We start from the raw sequence: 18,739 nt of genomic DNA, 5'->3' as shown, positions 1-18,739 counted from the left end.
GTATACGAGGGGAATGGGATAACAAACATGGAGGGAAATGAATTTCAATAGATGGGGTAGAGAGAGAAGATGGGAGGGAAGGGGAGGGGGGATATTAGAGGATAGTAAAGGTAGCAGAATACAACAGTCACTAATATGGCAGTATGTAAAAATGTGATGTGTAGCCGATGTGATTCTGCAATCTGTATTTGGGGTAAAAATGGGAGTTCATAACCCAATTGATTCTAATCTATGAAATATGATTTGTCATGAGCTTTGTAATGTTGTGAACATCCAATAAAAAAAAAAAAAAAAAAGCAAAAAAAAAAAAAAAAAAAAAAAAAAAAAAAAAAAATTCTCTCTCTCTTTTTTTTTTTTAAAAAAAAAAAACCATGACACAAGTGTATACTGTTGCAAATAACTAGTTAGTTTTTTGGTACTGGGGATTGAACCTGGAGGCACTTGACCACTGAGCTACATATCCTTGGTCCTTTTTTAGACAGGGTCTCACAACTGCCCAGGCTGGCTTCAAATCTGCAATCCTCCTGCCTCAGCCTCCCAAATTGCTGGGATTACAGGTATGTTCCCCCACACAGCTAGAAACTCATTTTAGATCCAAAGACACACATAGGTTGAAAGTGAAGACAGAAAAAGATATCTCTTTCAGAGAGTAACCAAAAGAGCTGGGTTATGTATACTAACATCAGACAAAACATACTTTAATATTACAATTATAAACATACACACCCCAAACATCAGAACCCTAAATATATAAAGAAAGATTACAGAATTATACACTTATTCTTTTATTTTCATAAACTGGCAGATTATAGACAAATAATAAAATAATAATTGGAGACTTCAATACCCGAACTTCAATAATGCATAAAAAAAATCCAAACAGAATCAGTAAAGAAATAGATCATTTCAGCAAAGATGTAAACCAACTGGACCTAACAGATATTCAGAACACCTCACCCAGCAATAGGAGAAATTCCTTCCTTCCTTCCTATCAAACTACCACTAAGCTACATCCCCAGTCCTGTTCATTATTTATTTATTTATTTTGTGTTGCTGGGGATTGAATCCAGGGCCTTGTGTATGTGAGGCATGCACTCTACCAATTGAGCTATATTCCCTAGCCCCCTGTTCATTTTTAATTTTGAGACAGAGCCTAAGTTGCAGAGGCTGGTCTCCTCTTGCTTCAACCTACTGAGTTGCTGGGATTATAAGGATGTGCCATTGCACCTGGATGAGAAACACATTTTCAAGTGTACATGTAACATTTTCCAAGATAGATTCTGTTAGGCTATATCACAAGTCTTACTATACTTAAAAGATTAAAATCATACAAAAAATCTTTTCTGATTATTACTAATGAAACTAGAAACAATTAAACAGGAAGACCACCACAGATATGTAAATATTACAGAATATGCTTCTAAACCTCAATGGGTAAAAGAAGAAATTCCAAGGGAAATTAGGAAATAATGCTGAAACAAATGAAGTAAAAACACAAAATATTCATAGTTTTGAGATGGACATTTATAGCTATAAATAATTATATTTTCAAAGTCTAAGGATATAGTTCAAAGTACATTGCCTTACCTGGCATGTGCATGGCCCTGGATTCAATCCCCAGAATCACAAAAAATAAAATAATTAAAAATTAAATTAAAAAGAGCTTTCAAATTGGTCCTGATGGCACATGCCTGTAATCCCAGCTACTGAAGAGGCTGAGGAACCACAAATTTGAGGGTTGGAAATTTAGTGAGATCCATTCTCAAAAAGAAAATAAAAAGGGTTGGGATGTAACTCAGTGATAGAGTACCACTCTGTTCAACTCCCAGTACCTTGCAAAAAAAAAAAAAAAAAAAAAAAAAAACTTTGAAAAGCACAATCTAAACTTTATATTCCATAAAGAACTACAAAAAGAACAAACTAAACTCAAAGATGGTAGGAGGAGGGAAATAAAGATTACAGCAGAGATAAAATGGAGAACTGTCAGTCATGGTGGAACACACCTGCAATCCCAACTAATCATGAGGCTGACACAGGAGGATTACAAGTTTGAGGGTAGTGTGGACAACTTAGTGAGGTCCTGTTTCAAAATAAATATTTTTTTTAAAGGCTGGAGATGTAGCCAACTGGTAGAGTGCTTAAGTGTGAAGCCCTAATTTTAATCCCTAGCCCCACACAAAACAAAAATAAAACAAAAAAAAAAGGAAAGGGAAAAATAAAAGAGCAACAGAGAAAATGAACTAAAAATATGATTCTAAAAATTAAAAGTGACAAATCTAGCTATACTAAAAAAAGAGAAGTATCAAATTACTAAAATCAGAAAGAAAATGAGCACTTACTACCAATTTTACAGAAATAAAAAGGATTATGAGACTATTACTAATGAAGCTGACAAATTCCTAGAAACATAACCTATCAAGACTCACTCATAAAGAATTACAAAATATGAACAGACTAATAAAGAGAGAATCAGTAATCAAAAATTTCCCCAGAAATAAAAGCCTTGTGCCAGATGGCATCATTATTATATTAGCTTCATGCTATAATGAAATACCTGACAAAGGCTACTTATGAAATAAAGACGGTTTATTTTGGTCAAGAATTATGGAGGTTCAAGCCCAAGATTGGGAGGCTCTACTGTATTTGGGTCTTTGGTGAGGGCTGCACATCATAGTGGGAGTGAATAGTCATATCTTGAATGGGACGGGCAGAGGATGGGTAGAAAATAGGTTTTGGGTTCTGTAATCCTCTGATTTTTTTGGTTTTGCTTTTTTTTTTTTTTTTTGGCAGTACTGGGGATTCAACTCAAGGATACTCTACTGCTGAGTTACATCCTGAGCCCTTTTTATTTTGAGACACTATCCAGAGAGGAGTTCACCAAGACACATAATAATTAAACTATCAACAAAAAATTCTAAGAGCAGCAAGAGAAAAGACATACATTACTTATAAAGGATTCTCAACACAAATAACAACAGATTTCTCAGCAGAAATCATGTAGGTCGGGAGAATGGATGATATATTCAAAGTACTTGAGGAAAAAAAGCCAACCAAGAATACTGACAAAGCTATCCTTTAAAAACAGAAGAGAGATAAAGACATTCCTAGACAAACAAAAGCTGAGGAAATTCATTAACATCAGACCTGTCTTGTGAGTAATGCTTAAGGAAGTACTTAAAACTGAAAAGAGCATTAATATGTAACACAAAGCTTATGAAAATATAAAATTCATAGGTAATAGTAAACATTCACATAAAATTTTTTAAAAACTGTGTAATACCACAATCCCAAGGAATAAACCACTTATACCCCACATAGGAAGATTAAAAGACAAAAAATAAAAATGAAAATAATAATCACAGAATGTCAATGGATAGGCAATATAAAAAGATGTAAACTGAAAATATTAAAAATTCAAAATGTGGGGAGAAAAGGAGTTATAATATACAGTTTTTCCTTTCTTTCTGTGATCAATGTCAAGTAGACATTTGTTCAAATAATGTGTTATAACTACGTTTCTAATAAGCCCCATTGTAACCTCTAAACTAAAACATATAAGTAGTACACTAAAATTAAAAAGCAAAAAATCAAGTGATGAAAAAAAGGAAAAGAACAAAGGGTCTACAAAACAACTATAAATCAAGCAATAAGCAACAAAATGGCAGCAGGAAGTCCTTACCTATCAATAATTACTTTGGATGTGAATGGATTAAAATTCTCCAACTAAAGGGCACAAAGTGACAGAACAGATTTTAAAACAAAGATCCAACTATGCCACCTAAAATCGATATTTGTTTCTTTAGTAAGGACATACACAGACCAAAAGGGAATGGAGAGAAAAGATAGTCCAAGGAAATGGAAACCAAAAAGGATCAAGAGAAGTTGTATTTCTTTCAGAGAAAATAGACTTTAAAGTCAAAAACTATAGAAACAGGCAAACAATGATAAAAGAGCCAATATAACAAGAAAATAAAAACAATTATAAAATATAAGCACCTAACACTGGAGCACCTAAATATGTAAAACAAACATTAACAAATCTTAAGGGACAGACTGCAGTACAAAGTAATAGTAGGGGGCTCAACACCCTGCTTACATCAATGAATAGATCATCCAGAAATAAAATTAACAAAGAAACATGGGATTTAAACTATATGTTTGGGGCTGGAGTTGTGGCTCATCTAGCATGTGCAAGGCCCTGGGTTCAATCCTCACCACCATATAAAATAAATAAATAAATATATGTTAGACCAAAGAGACTTAATAGATATTTATAGAACATTCTATCCAACAGTTATGCAATACATATTCTTTTCAACTGCAGGAGAGCTCATGTGTTAGGCAATTAAACAAGTCTTAACGAAAAAGAACATCCAAGTTTTTTTTTTTTTTTTCTGAACACAAAAGAATGAAACTGAAAGTCAATGACTCTGGAAACAATATAAATACATGGAGATTAAACAACATGCTCCTGAACAACAAGAGTCATTAAAGAAATTAAATATAGGGATTAGGGCTGTGGCTCAGTAGTAGAGCGCTAGCCTAGCATTTGTGAGGTCCTGGGTTCAATCCTCAGCACCACATAAAGATAGATAAATAAAGGTATTGTGTCCATCTACAACTAAAATATATTTTAAAAAAATAAATTAAATATAAATATAAATTTCCTGACACAAATGAAAATAGAAACACAATACATCAAAATGTCTGGACTATAGCTAATACAGTTCTAAAAGAGAAGTTCATAAGTAACAAATGCTTAAATTAAAAAAGAAAAAAATCTTTCAAGTTAACAACTGAACAATGTATTTTTTTTTTTTTTTAAAGAGAGAGTGAGAGAGGGGAGAGAGAGAGAGAGAGAGAGAATTTTTTTTAATATTTATTATTTTTAGTTCTCGGCGGACACAACATCTTTGTTGGTATGTGGTGCTGAGGATCGAACCCGGGCCGCACGCATGCCAGGCGAGCGCGCTACCACTTGAGCCACATCCCCAGCCCCAACAATGTATTTTTTATAATTTTTTTTAGTTGTATATGGATGCAATATCTTTATTTATTTTTATGTGGTGCTGAGGATCGAACCTAATGCCTCATGCATTTGAGGCAAGTGCTCTACCACTGAGCCACAACCCTAGCCCCTGAACAATGTATCTTAAGCAACTAGAAAAACAAGAACAAACTCCAACCCCAAATTAGCAGAAGTATATAGAAATAAAGATCAGAATAGAAATCAAAAAAATAGAGACAAAAAAGTACAAAAAAATCAATGAAACAAAAATATTTTTTTCAAAAAATAAACACAGTTGACAAATCTTTAGCTAGACTAAGAATAATAGAAGATTCAAAATAAATAGGATCAGATATGAAAATGAAGACATTACAACTGATACCACAACAATATAAAAGATCAATAGAAGTTATTATAAACAAATTGGAAAACCTGTGAGAAATGGATAAATTCCTTAACACATTAAAAACTACCAAAATTAAGTCCTCAAGAAAGGTAGGATTGCGAGTTCAAAGCCAACTCAGGGGAAAGGGGGGAAAAAAAAAAAGAGATCTGTGGATGTGGCTCAATGGTTAAGCACCCTTTCAAATCCCTGGTACAACAACAACAACAAAAATCTCCAGCAAAGAAAAGCTCAGGACCTGATGGCTTACGAAGAATTCTATAAAACATTTAAAGAGGAATTAATATCAATTATTCTATTAAAAAAATTAAAGAGGAAGAAATCCTTCCAAACTCTTTCTATGAGGTCAGTGTTATCCTGGTATCAAAACCAGACAAGGACTTGACAAAAAAAAAAAAAAAATACAGGCCAATATCCCTGATGGACATATAGGCAAAAACATCAACAAAAAGTACCAAACAATTCAAAGGTGCATTAAAAAGATTATTTATTAGTATCAACCAGGATTCATCCCCTCGATGCAAGGATGTTTGAATAAATGTGATACTTTCAGAATCAAGCAAGAGATACAGAAAAACATTTGATAAAATTCAACATCCCTTTATGGTATCAACAAATTAGATACTGTGCTAGCTTTCCATTATGGTGACAAATACCTATATCATCACTTAAAATGAGGAAAGATTTACTGTGGCTTAGTTTTGGAAATTTCAGTTCATGTTTGATTAGTCCCATTGCTTTTGAGCCTGTGACAAGACAATACATAATGGCAGGAATGTGTGGCAGAGGAAACAGTTCTCATGATGGCCACTGGGAAGCATAGAGAAAGGAATAGAAGGGACCAAGACGTCAGTATCCCTTTCATGGGAACAACCTCAGTGGCCAAACTTCCTTCCACATCTTCTCAAGGCCCCATCTTCTCAAGGTTCTACCACCTCTCAATAATGCTGGCTGAGGCCGGCATGGGGATGCATACCTCTACTCCAAGCAACTCAGGAGGCCAAGGAAGGAGGATTGCAAATTTGAGGCAAGCCTCAACAACCTAGTGAGACCTTTTTCAAAATTAAAAAAGAAAAGGTCTGGGGATGTAACTCATTGGTAAAGTACTCCTGGGTGCAATCCTTAGTACGTACAGACAGACACACACACAAATAGGACTGGGGATGCAGTTCAGGGGTAAAGTGCCCTTCAGTTTAAAGTTCAATCCCTAGTACAAAAACCAAAAAAAAAAAATCACTGGTTGGGGACCAAGCCTTCAGCACATGGATCCTTGGGGGGCATTCAAGATCAAAAGACCATAGCAGGTATATAGGGAATGTACCTCAACACAGTAAAGGCCACATATGACAAACCCACAGCTGGTATCATATTGAATAGAGAAAAATTAAAAACTTATTCCTAAGATGTGGAACAAGACAAGGGTGTCCATTTTCATGACTTTTATTGAACATGGTACTGGAAATCCTAGACAGATCTATTAGGCAAGAGAAAAATAAAGGGCACTGGGCACAGTGTCATGCCTGTAATCCCATTAGCTTGGGAGGCTATGGGAAGAAGATTCAACTTCAAGGTCAGCCTCAGCAACTCAGTGAGGACTCAAAATAAAAAATGAAAAGGACTGGGGATACCGCTCAGTGGTAAAGTACACCTGGGTTCGATCCCTAGTACAAGAAAGAAAGGAGGGAGGGAGGGAGGGAGGACATCCCAAATGGAAAAGTAGGAAGTCAAACTGTCCTTGTTTTTAGGTGACAAAACTTAAAATATTCTACTAAAAAAGTAGGAAGTCAAACTGTCCTTGTTTTCAGGTATACAAAACTTAAAGACTCCACTAAAAAACTGTTGGAATAAATTCAATAAGGCTGTAGGATACAAAACCAACACAAAAAAATCACAAACATTTCTATCCTCTAACATTCAGTTATTTGAAAAATTAAAAGAATAATCCCATTTATAATAGCAAAAAACAAACAAACAAAAACCCACTACCACCACCACCACCCTTTTTATTAAAAATAAAAAGGGCTGAGGATAAGGCTCAGCAATAAAAAGACTCTGGGTTCAATTCCAACAACAACAAAAAAAGCCCAAAGCGGGGTATATTGGCACACACCTTTAATCACAGTGACTTGGAGGGCTGAGGCAAGAGGATTTGAGACCAGCCTCAGCAACTTAGTGAGACCCTATCTCAAAATAAAAAATAAAAAGGACTGGGATATAGTTCAATGTCAAGTGCCCCTTGGTCCCTGGGTTCAATCCCCAATGAAGGAAAGAAGGAAGGAGGAAAGAAACCCCCAAACTTTAAAAAACCAAACAAAACCCCAGGGATAAATTCAACTAAAGAAGTGAAAGATCTCAATAATGAAAATTATACAAAACTGATGAAATAAACTGAAGAGGATAAATAAATAGAAAAATATCCTACATATGGATTGACAATATTGTTAAAAAAAAGCTTATATAACCAAAAGTGATCTACAAATTCAATTGAACTCCCATGAAAATATCAATGCCATTTTTCATAGAATTAGAAAAAAATCATAAAATTCATATGAAATTGCAGAAGACTGACTAGCCAAAGCAATCCTGAGCAAAAAAAAAAAAAAAAAAAAAAAAAAAAAAAAGCTGGAGCTATCACAGTACAGACCTCAAAATATACCTCAAAGCATACAGAATCAAACAGTATGGTACTGACATTTAAAACAAACAAAAGATGCACAAACCAATGTGTAAGAATACAGAGCCAAAACACTCCCTCACCTTACATCTAATTTTTGTTGTTTTTGTTGTTACATAGGAGCCAAGAACACATGTAGGGAAAGAAAGATCTCTTTAATAAATGGGGATATTCACAAGCAGAAGAATGGAAGTAGACCACATTTCTCACCAGTAATAAAAATCAACTGAAAATAGATAATGTAAAACCTCAAACTATGAAACTACTAGGAAAAAAACACAAGGGAAATACTTCAGGACAGTGGCCTGGGTAATGATTTTTTTAAAAATATAATTAAAAATGTACAGGCAACAAAAACAAAAAATTGACAAATGCAACTCTAATAATCTAAAGGGCTTCTGTACAGGAAAGAATATAATCAAAGAACAAAGAAACAGCCTACAGAATAGAAGAAAATATTTATAAACATGCTTGACAAGGGTTAACATCCAGAATAAATAGGGAACTCAAATTCAATAGCAAAACAAAACAAATAACCCTATTAAAAAATGGGCTAAATATCTAAATAGAATCTGGGCACAGTAGCACAAATCTGTAATCCCAGAGACTTGAGAGGCTGAAGCAGGAGGATCAAAAGTTTAAGACCATCCTCAGCAATCTAGCAAGACTGTTTCAAAGTTAAAAATAAAAAGGGCTGAGGATATGGCTCAGGAATAAAAAAGACTCTGGGTTCAATCCCTGGTACCAAAAAAAAAAAACAAAACAAAAACAAAAACCACCTGTAAACCAGGCTCAGTAGAGCATGCCTGTAATCCCAGCAATTTGGGAGGGTGAAGCAGGAGGATCAAAAGTTTGAGGCTAGCCTAAATAATTCAGTGAGACACTGTCTCAAAACAAAAACAAGAACAAAAACACCTCAAACTGGACACAGTGGCACATCACATTCCCAATGACTTGGGAAGCTAAGGCAAGAGGATCACAAGTTCAAGGCCAGCCTTGGCACTCTAACAAGATCCTGTTTCAAAATAAAAAATAAAAAGGGATGGGAATATATTTCAGTGGTTAGAGTGCTCTGGAGCTCAACCCCCAGTACTGAAAACAACCACCAACCAATCAACTACCTGTTCACCTGTGTTTACCATAGCACTATTCACAATAGCCAGAATATAGAATCAACCTAAATGTTCATCAATGGAAGAAAGGCTAAAGAAAATGTGATATGTATCTGAATAGAAGCTGAGCACAAATAATTTAGCACAAATAATTCCAGAGACTGGAATATATCGATATAGATACACACACACACACACACACACACAATAGAATACTATTCAACTATACAAAGCAAAATATTTTGTTATTTCTGGCGATATGGATGGACCTGGAGGACCTTATGTTAAGTGAAAAAAATCAATTACATAAAGACAAATATCAAATGATCTTACTCATGAATTACTCATAATGAGAATATTAAAAAAAAAACAGATCCCACAGAAGTTGAGAGCAGAATAGTGGTTCCTAGTGACCAGTGAAAATAAAAGGGGAGAGAAAAGAAAGTATAAATCAACATGTACAATGTTATCATTCATATGCGGCACAGTAGAGTGAATATAGTAAAGGATACAATCAACAGAACAAAGAGACAGCCTACAGAACAGGAGAAAGTATTTATAAACATACATTTGATAAGAGTTAATATACAGAATAAATAAGGAACTTTAATACCTCAATAGCAAAACAAAAACCCACCTAAAAAACTGGTCTAAAGATCTGAATAGAAGCTAGAAAATAGCTAGAAGAGAGTAATTTTAATATAGTTGCCAAAAGAAGTGATAAAGTGATGATATGCTAATTATCATAAATTGACCACTACTCATGAGTGTACAAATATTATGTCTCAAACATGAAATAAAACAAAAAGATCAAAATTACTTACTAAACAACCAAGAAGGAAAAGACTTGTATACCATATACTACACAAAATTGCTTAAAGAAATTAAGAATATAACTAAATGGGCAGTGTGATGGGACATGCCTATAATCCCAGGATTTATCTCATTATTAGTGGCATTTCATTTTCAGATTCATACTACCAAGCTGTGAAGTTCCTGGAAGATATTTGTATATTCTCCACTTCCTAGCACCATGCCTGGCAGATAGAAGGAACCTGATAAATGTGTGCTAAAAGTAAGATAAAAATAAATCAGAGCCATGTGCCGTGGTGCACACTTGTAATCCCAGTGACTCTGGAGGCAGAGACAGAAGAATTGCAAGTTTGAGGCCAGCACTGGCAATTTAGTGAGATTCAGTTTCAAAAAAAAACCCCCCAAAAACAAAAGACAAATAAATTAATTAAAATAAATAAATAAAAGGGCTGGGGATGTAGCTCAGTGGTAGAGCACCCTTGAATTCAATCCCTAGTATGCACCCCCCACCACACACAAGTCAATACTATCCAAAGTGATCTACCAATAAATATAATCCCTATAAAATCCAAATGACTTTCTTGCAGTAATAGAAAATCCCATCCTAAAAGTTGTCTTAATGAGTTCCTGAATAATCAAAACAATTTCAAAAAGAACAAATATGAAAGATGCACATTCAGATTTAAGAACTTACTACTAAGATACAGTAATGGAAATAGTATGGTATTGACACAAAGACACAGATCAATAGCATAAAACAGAAATTAAACTAAATCTTAAACTAACTAAATCTTAACATATAGTTTGACCTAATTTTTTATAAAGGTGCCAAGACCATTCAATGTGGAAAAGACAGTCTTGTTCAAGAAATGGTGCTGGGAAAATTGAATGTGCAATTCAAAAGAATGAAGTTGGACCCTTATCTTATACTATAAACAAAAATTACAAAACAGATCAAAGATCAAAATATAAGAATTACAACTACAAAATTCTTGAAGAAAACATAGCACCATGATGTTGGATCTGGCAATTTTTTTTTTTAATATGACACCAAAAGCACAAGCAAAAAAGAATAATAAACCGGACTTTTATTGCTGGGTGCGGTGGTGCATGCCTGTAATCCCAGAGTTTAGGGAAGCTGAGACAGGAGGATCGTGAGTTCAAAACTAGCCTCAACAAAAGTGAGGCACTAAGCAACTCAGTGAGACCCTGTCTCTAAATAAAATACAAAATAGGGCTGGAGATGAGGCTCAGTGGTTGAGTGCCCCTGAGTTCAATCCCTGGTACCAAAAAAAAAAAAAAAATTCATCAATTAAGAGACACTAACAAGGGCAAGGGACATACCTCATGATATAGCACCTGCCTACTAGCATGCATAGGCCCTGGACTCAATCATCAGTAAATATACATACATAGACACTGTCAAGATAGTGAAAATTAATTAACTCAGGGAGACCATCTCAAAATACAGAGATCTGGGGATGTTGCTCAATGGTAAAGTACTTGCCTAGCATGTGTGTAATCCAAACTACTTGGGAGAATGAAGCAGAAGGATTACAAACTGGAGAAAAGCCTGAGTAACTCAATAATGTGAGGGTTTTGGTGTGATTTTTTTTTTTTTTTTTGTACTGGGGATTGAGCCCAGAAGCATTCTACCATGAGGCTACTCTAGCATTCTAGCACTAAGCTACATCTCCAACCCTTTTAATTTTGACACAGGGTCTCGCTGAATTGCTGAAGCTGGCCTGGAATTTTCTATCCTTTAGCCTCAGTTTCCTGAGTTGCTGGGATTACAGGCATAAGCTTTTATTTTTCTGTGCAAATTGCTTTAAGTAAAAAGCTTGTTAATTTTAAATTAGCTTCGGGACCAGAAGTAAATAGCTAAAATTAAAAAAAAAAAAAGTACAAGCTAGGCACAGTGGCAGAGGCAGGATGATCACAAGTTACAGGTCAGTCTCAGCAATTTAGTAAAACTGTGTCTCAGAGTTTTAAAAAATGGGGCTGGAGATATAGCTCAGTGGCACAGAACTCCTGGTTAAATCCCTGACACTGTCAAAAAAGAAAAAAGTACCAATTTCATTTTTAAGTTCTCAAAATCAGTCTATAGGGGCTGGGGTTGTGGCTCAGTGGTAGAGTGCTTGCCAGGAATGTGTGAGGCACTGGGTTCTATCCTCAGCACCACTGAAAAATAAATAAAATGAAGCTATTGTGTCCATCTTCAACTAAAACTATATATATTTTTAAAAATCAGCCTACAGAGACCACACATTCCAAACTTGTTTGAAAGTTATTCATTACTTCATCTAAACAAAAGAAAAAAATGGCGTTAGTATTAAAAAACTTCGGTTTCATTGTGTTTGTATTTTATTACCTGGAATCAAGAGAAGCAACAAGTTTATCAAATTGTTTCTCCAAAACTTCTATAAGATTATGTGTCTCCTCTTTTGTTTGATTCTCTATGCGTTCAAGCATCTGGGAAAAACAATTCAAAGATCTAATTTGGTATATTTACTTTGCCCAAGTAGAACTGTCAATATATTTTTGAAAGTAACAGGTACTTTCTAAACTTTTCAAAATAGTGCAAGAGGTGATTAGATGATAATAAACAGTAAAATTGAAACAAAGTTCAATTTTAAGTCCTGGTACTTGTAAGACCACCCCTTGTTGGCATTTTGTACTAATAATCTGGCAAAAAGACCTAAAAAAATTTATTGGTAAGTTTTCTAATTTTTTTCCTTAATTCTTTTATAATTACAGGACACAAGTCATTTTAGGTAGTTGCATTTCTCTATGGCATGATTCCCTAAATAAAAACAAAAACAACAAAACCAAAAAACTTAGAAATCACACTTGAAGTTAGCTTTTCCATAAATTTATTTTTATTATTTTTGTTTTTTGGTATTGGGGATTAAACTCGGAAATGCTTTACACTGAGCTGCATCCCCATTCCTTTTTTTTTTTTTTTTAACTCTGAGATATGGTCTCATTAGTTGAGAGGCTGGCTTGGCCTCAAACTTGAAATCTTCCTATCTCGACCTCCCAAGTCACCGAGATTACATATGTGTTCCTATGCCTGGTGCTTCTTTGCATTTTTGAATTGCTTTTAAAACTGTTGATAGGATCCATGACCCTCTCTTTTTCTTCTAATTTCAACACTCTGGAATGAGAATGTCTATCCTTATGCCTGTCCACCAAAGTGCTTTTAGTGCTTTCTTGTGTAGATTACCGGTGGAAAGGAATTTTACCCCAGTATGAATCATATTGAGTCTCACCTATAACTCAGAAGATATTTAGATGAGATTTTGTATTTAAGAGTTGATGTTGAAATAGGTATCAAGATTCTGGGGATGTTGAGATGGTGCAAATATATTTTGCATTGTATAAGACAGGAATATTCGGTAGAGGGAGCAGAAAGCCACCTGTTGCCTGTTTGGGGTTGAAGTGTTCCCCCTCCTAAGTTCAGATGGTGAATTTCTAGCCCCAGTTTATTATAGATTTGCTTTTCTTATTATTCTAATACTGATTTTATAACTGTTTCTCAGTTATCATTCTCTTTTGCCTTCTTTGCTCAATGTTTTTACAATTCTTGTATCTCACTACTTTTATCATAGTTCTCATTACTTTTGAGAAATTTGGCTGTCTGCCAATTAAAAATGTCCTATCTTCTATGCAAAAAAGCATCCACAGCATAATCTAACTCCCTACTTGTAATTTTGTTGTTATTGGGTGCTTAAGAACTTCTTTATTGACATCAAATGAGTAAGTCTCTCCTTTGCCAGAAGAGCAGGGAGAAAAGAAAATAAACTTCTCTCATTTGGGGGATATTGCCAAACAATATGCAAATATCGAAAAGATGAGCAGGGATGCTTATGAGACAAATATAGCTCACAGCAAGTTCCTAGTATAACAAGACTGCTACAAGTCCAATCCTGGCAGGCCATGGGAGAAATTTTCCCTTCTTTTGTGATTCTCTATTATTAGATTATCAGCTTAATAACTCATTGCTAAACTCAAAGCTCTGTGATAACGCATCTAAATGTACACATTTAAAGAGGACATGCTTCACTTCTTGATAGAATTTAATCATATAAAATGCTTACTTTTACAGCAATATTTAATTGTTCAAAATTATAGCCTGCTATCTTCAATGATTCATCAATTTCTTCTGTAGTTTTAGTCTCCTAAGGAGGGTGGGGAACCACATACATATATAAAATTAGATGCTTAGATACATTATATTATAATTGCAAAAACTTCAAAATATTTTGATTACAAAACAAAAATAACACTTTTACTCTTGCTTATCCAGAGATAAATACCATTTCAGATTTTTGGCAATAAGCATTCTAGATTTTTTCCCATAGATATATTTTTACAAACCAGGATGATGCTGTTACCATTTTTCAACTATCATGCACAATTTATCATGGCACACAAAAATTATAAACAGTTTTTAAGGAAAATAAGATTATTTATTAAGATTTCAACTTGAGGTCTGGGGCTGTAGCTCAGTGGTAGAGCTTGCCTCGCACAGATGAAGCACTGGGTTCGGTCCTCAGCACCACATAAAAATAAATAAATAAAGATACTGTGTCCATCTACAACTAGAAAAAATACTAAAACAAACGAACAAACAAACAAACAAAAAAAAAAACCCAAAACCAAAAAAACAAGACTTCAACTTGAAGCAAAGAACGAAGATTTAAGTACTTGTTCCCCTCTCCTAGCCCATTAATGATCTCTAGTACTACAAAAAAAAAAAAAGTTCAATCTTCAACAATAACATCATTATCTTCAATTACAAATTCAGTTAGGCATTTTGGTTGCCATTAAAGTAACTGGAAAAACCACATACAGAATTTAGAAACTTGTACTTTGTATGTATTTCATAGAATCTGGTTTCAGTAATTAGGTTCAAAGGGAAGAAGCTACGTACAAATAGGAAGAAAAGAGAATTGTTTAAGAATAGTTTAGACTTATTCATGCCCAGAGTAAACAGGAAATTCAAGTAAGGAAAGTGGGTTTATCTGTTACCTTTGTTTCCAAAAGAATCTGAAATTATGGGAACTTTGTGAGAAGAAAGGTAAGCTACCAAAGAAAAAGCCAAATGTTTGGTTTTATTTTACTTCATGACTAGTATTTCTCATACCGACATCACAGCTGATGAGCTTGAAACAGTCCTGTGAATGGAGGTTGAATGTTCTAAACCAACAGTTAGCTGATCAGCTGGCTTTTTAAAGTTTGGAGAACAATTCTTTATCCTAGAAAATATGAAGTACATTATTTTAAATGTTAACATGAATATAAGGGTTTTAAACTTCTATTTTGATTTTTATCTCGTTGAAAATAATTTATATGATTCATAAGAACATGTGCAGTGGGTTCTCAATTACCTCTAAAAGATAAGAGAAAGGGCTGGGGATGTGGCTCAAGAGGTAATGCGCTGGCCTGGCATGCGCGGGGCGCTGGGTTTGAGCCTCAACACCACATAAAAATAAAGATGTTGTGTCCACCAAAAACTATAAAATAAATATTAAAAATTCTCTCTCTCTCTCTCAAAAAAAAAAAAAAGATAAGAGAAAAAAACATGAGTAAATATGCTCTCATAGAAACTTAATCAAGAATCCAATTGCTTGCTGGGTACAGTGCTGCATGCTTGTAATCCCAGCAGTTTGGGAGGCTGAGGCAGGAGGATCATAAGTTGGAGGCCAGCCTCAGAAACTTAGTAATACCCTGTCTTAAAATGAAAAATAAAAACGGCTGGGAATGTAGCTCAGTGGTGAAATGCCTCTGAATTAAATCCCTGGTATAAAAAATAAAAATAAAAATTACAATTTCTTCCTGGGTGAAGTTGTGCACACCTGTAATAACATCTATTTGGGAATCTCAGGTAGGATGATCCCAAATTTGAGGTGAGCTTGGGCAACTTCGTGAGACTCCATCACAAAATAAAAAATAAAAAAAGGATATGGGTGTCATTCAGTGGTAGAGTATTCCTGGGTTCAGTCCTTGGTACTTAAAAATAAACAGAAAGTAGATTAAAAAGGAACTGGGGATGTAGCTTAGTAGTAGAATACCCCTGGGTTTAATTCCCAGTATGGCACCCCCCAAAATAAATAAACAAAATAAAAATAAATAAATAAATACAATTCAATTTCTTAACACATCCCTGAAAAGAATATCTGAAAGTATATATTGAATTTTCTTTCTTTTCTTTTTTTTTTTTTTTTGGTGATGCTGGGGTTTGAACCCAGGGCCTTATACATGCTAGGTAAGCAATGTACCAACTGAGCTATATCCCCAGCCCAGTGTTTTCATTTCTTAAGTCACCTCTCCTTACCTGGTGTTTTTGGTAGAGATGTTGATAATGAAATGTTGTAAATTCATGAATTAAAATAAGTACTTGTACCCCCAAATTAGAAGCACATATACACAAAAATGCTATTTAAAATTACATTGATAAGCTTAGAAAATTTAAAGAAAGGTAATAAATTTAATTAAGTAATTGAAACAAAAATATTAGTTGCTTTCTCTTGTCTATGAATTTTTTTTTACTAATTTTTATCTTTATAGCTTTTTTCTGTATTGGCTAGCACATAGTAAGCATTTACATGTTTGCCAAGTTAACCATAAGCTTATAGTTTATGGAAGAAACTATGGTATTCAAATGTTACTTTTACAGAAAGAAATATAAAACCAAATAATTTATAAACATTCTATTATTGTGAAATGTAAATATTCATGTTTTAAAAATATATATGAGTACATAGTCCTAAAGAGTAAGTTTCTCAATTCTTGCTTCAAAATATATAGATAAAACAGATAAAATATAGATAAAAATGAGTCAACAAATATTACAATTTAAAAATTTACAATTACTTTATATTGTACTTAAATTAGAAACTTAAAGAGTTTCTGACGTAAATATATATGGGAAATTCAACTTAAAATGGCATTTTGGAAAAATTTGGGAACTTTCTGGATTAATCTACCTCTGTAAGTAACTTTTCATTTTGCAAACCTACTAGATATTACACATATCTAGTCAAGAGTACAATCTGATTTGACTTGCAAGGTGTTTTAAGTCACAAAATTTTACAGAGAAGTACAGATCTTTAGTTTGTCTTTGGGGAAAGGATATGGCAACATTTGGTTGGTCTTGCAGGGTCTGCCTTCTTTGTCAGAGGTGAGCCCTCTTATGTACCACAATCATTACTACCCACTGTTTAAACTCAGCCTATCTCACTTTTTAAGTCACCTGCTTGGCTATGTAAGTGTGTGTTGCTAGAATTTGATCCCAGGGATACTATAACACTGTGCACTCCCAGTTCTTTTTATATTGAGACAGAGACTTGCTAAATTATTCAGGCTGGCCTCCAACTGGCAATCCTCCTGCTTCAGTCTCCCAAGCCTCTGGGATTATGATGTGCCAGTATGCTTGGCTCTGTTCAACTCTCATAGGTATTCAAATCTGGAAGCCCTAACTCTGATAAAATGACTACTTCATGGAGGTAAGACTTATGGCCACTATGTCACAATAAGCCAGAAGGATTCCTGAATATTTACTTTAATCACTCTACACAGAGCTCAAGGAGGAAGTGACTAGTGAGCTACATTTATAGGAGCTGGGAAAAGTACTGGCATTCAATATGTTTCAGTTGAAATCAGCTACCAGATTTTAGCTAATTTTTTTTTTTTTTGTACCTGGGATTGAACTTTGGGGCACTTGACCACTGAGTCACATCCCCAGCCCTATCTTGTATTTTATTTAGACATAGGGTCTCACGGAGTGGCTTAGTGCCTCACTTTCACTGAGGCTGGCTTTGAACTTTTGATTCAGCCTCCCAAACTGCTGGGATTACAGTTGTGCACCACAGAGCCCAGCAGCTAAATGATTTTCTATCCCCCAAATAACTATACCCACTCTTTTGGTGCCTTTGGAAGCACTCTTAAGTCTGAAAAGACACGCTGCGGCATAATGTGAAAATTTAAGAATACTACTTTAAAGAATCTTTAAAATCTTTAAATCTTTAAAGAGATTTTAACTGGATAGCACAAGAAAGAGCCTGGAAGAGGTAAGAAGTAGACAAAAGAGAACAAGAGAATTACATAGGGTAGTAGCAACAGAAGACATGTTATGGATATAGGAGATATTGTGAAAGTTAGAATCTGCAGGAGGTAAAATGAATTGCAATATGAGAAACTGGGATGATTGACTAGGTACCATTTACAAGATTAGAAAGTTCCAAATGAGACTGTTCCCTGACAGTACCCTGTATTTCTCTTTATGTCTAGCACAGTCTACTATCATATTAAATATGTTTAAGAAGGCATGGACTAGGGATGTGGCTCAAGCAGTAATGCGCTCGCCTGGCATGCGTGGGGCACTGGGTTCGATCCTCAGCACCACATAAAAATAAAATAAAGATGTTGTGTCCACCAACAACTGAAAACTATTTAAAAAATTCTCTCTCTCCTCTCTCTCTAAAAAAAAATAAGTCATATAAGAGTATAATTACCAACTAAGTAGAACCCCAGAAAACTGAAAAAAAAATTCTTTATATCTTAAAAAGTTTTTCCCATGATCTAGCACATAACCAATCTAGATGAGCTGGGATTGAGATATGACTTCAGAAAATACAGCAAATGTAAAAATATTAGTTTTTAAAAAATCTAATAAACATTTACTACATGTTTACTCTGTGTCTTTCACTAAGGACATAGTGAGA

The 18,739-nt window shown here is 34.4% G+C and overlaps 1 protein-coding gene across 1 annotated transcript in view; it reads right to left on the bottom strand.

Moving 5' to 3' along the window:
- LOC308641561 (RING finger protein 17-like) overlaps positions 1-15,165 on the bottom strand; it is a gene marked incomplete at both ends in the record, with an annotated part of 61,202 nt that extends 46,037 nt beyond the window's left edge. Inside the window, 3 exon segments of the mRNA XM_081280245.1 lie at positions 12,382-12,482; positions 14,111-14,191; positions 15,160-15,165. Of these exon segments, the coding sequence (XP_081136371.1) occupies positions 12,382-12,482; positions 14,111-14,191; positions 15,160-15,165 (188 nt within the window).
- Positions 15,166-18,739: the final 3,574 nt, after the last annotated feature.

The sequence above is a fragment of the Spermophilus citellus genome (assembly GCF_964194105.1).
Source record: "Spermophilus citellus genome assembly, chromosome: 2".
Lineage (NCBI taxonomy): Eukaryota > Metazoa > Chordata > Mammalia > Rodentia > Sciuridae > Spermophilus > Spermophilus citellus.
This window is presented reverse-complemented; position numbering and strand designations above follow the sequence as displayed.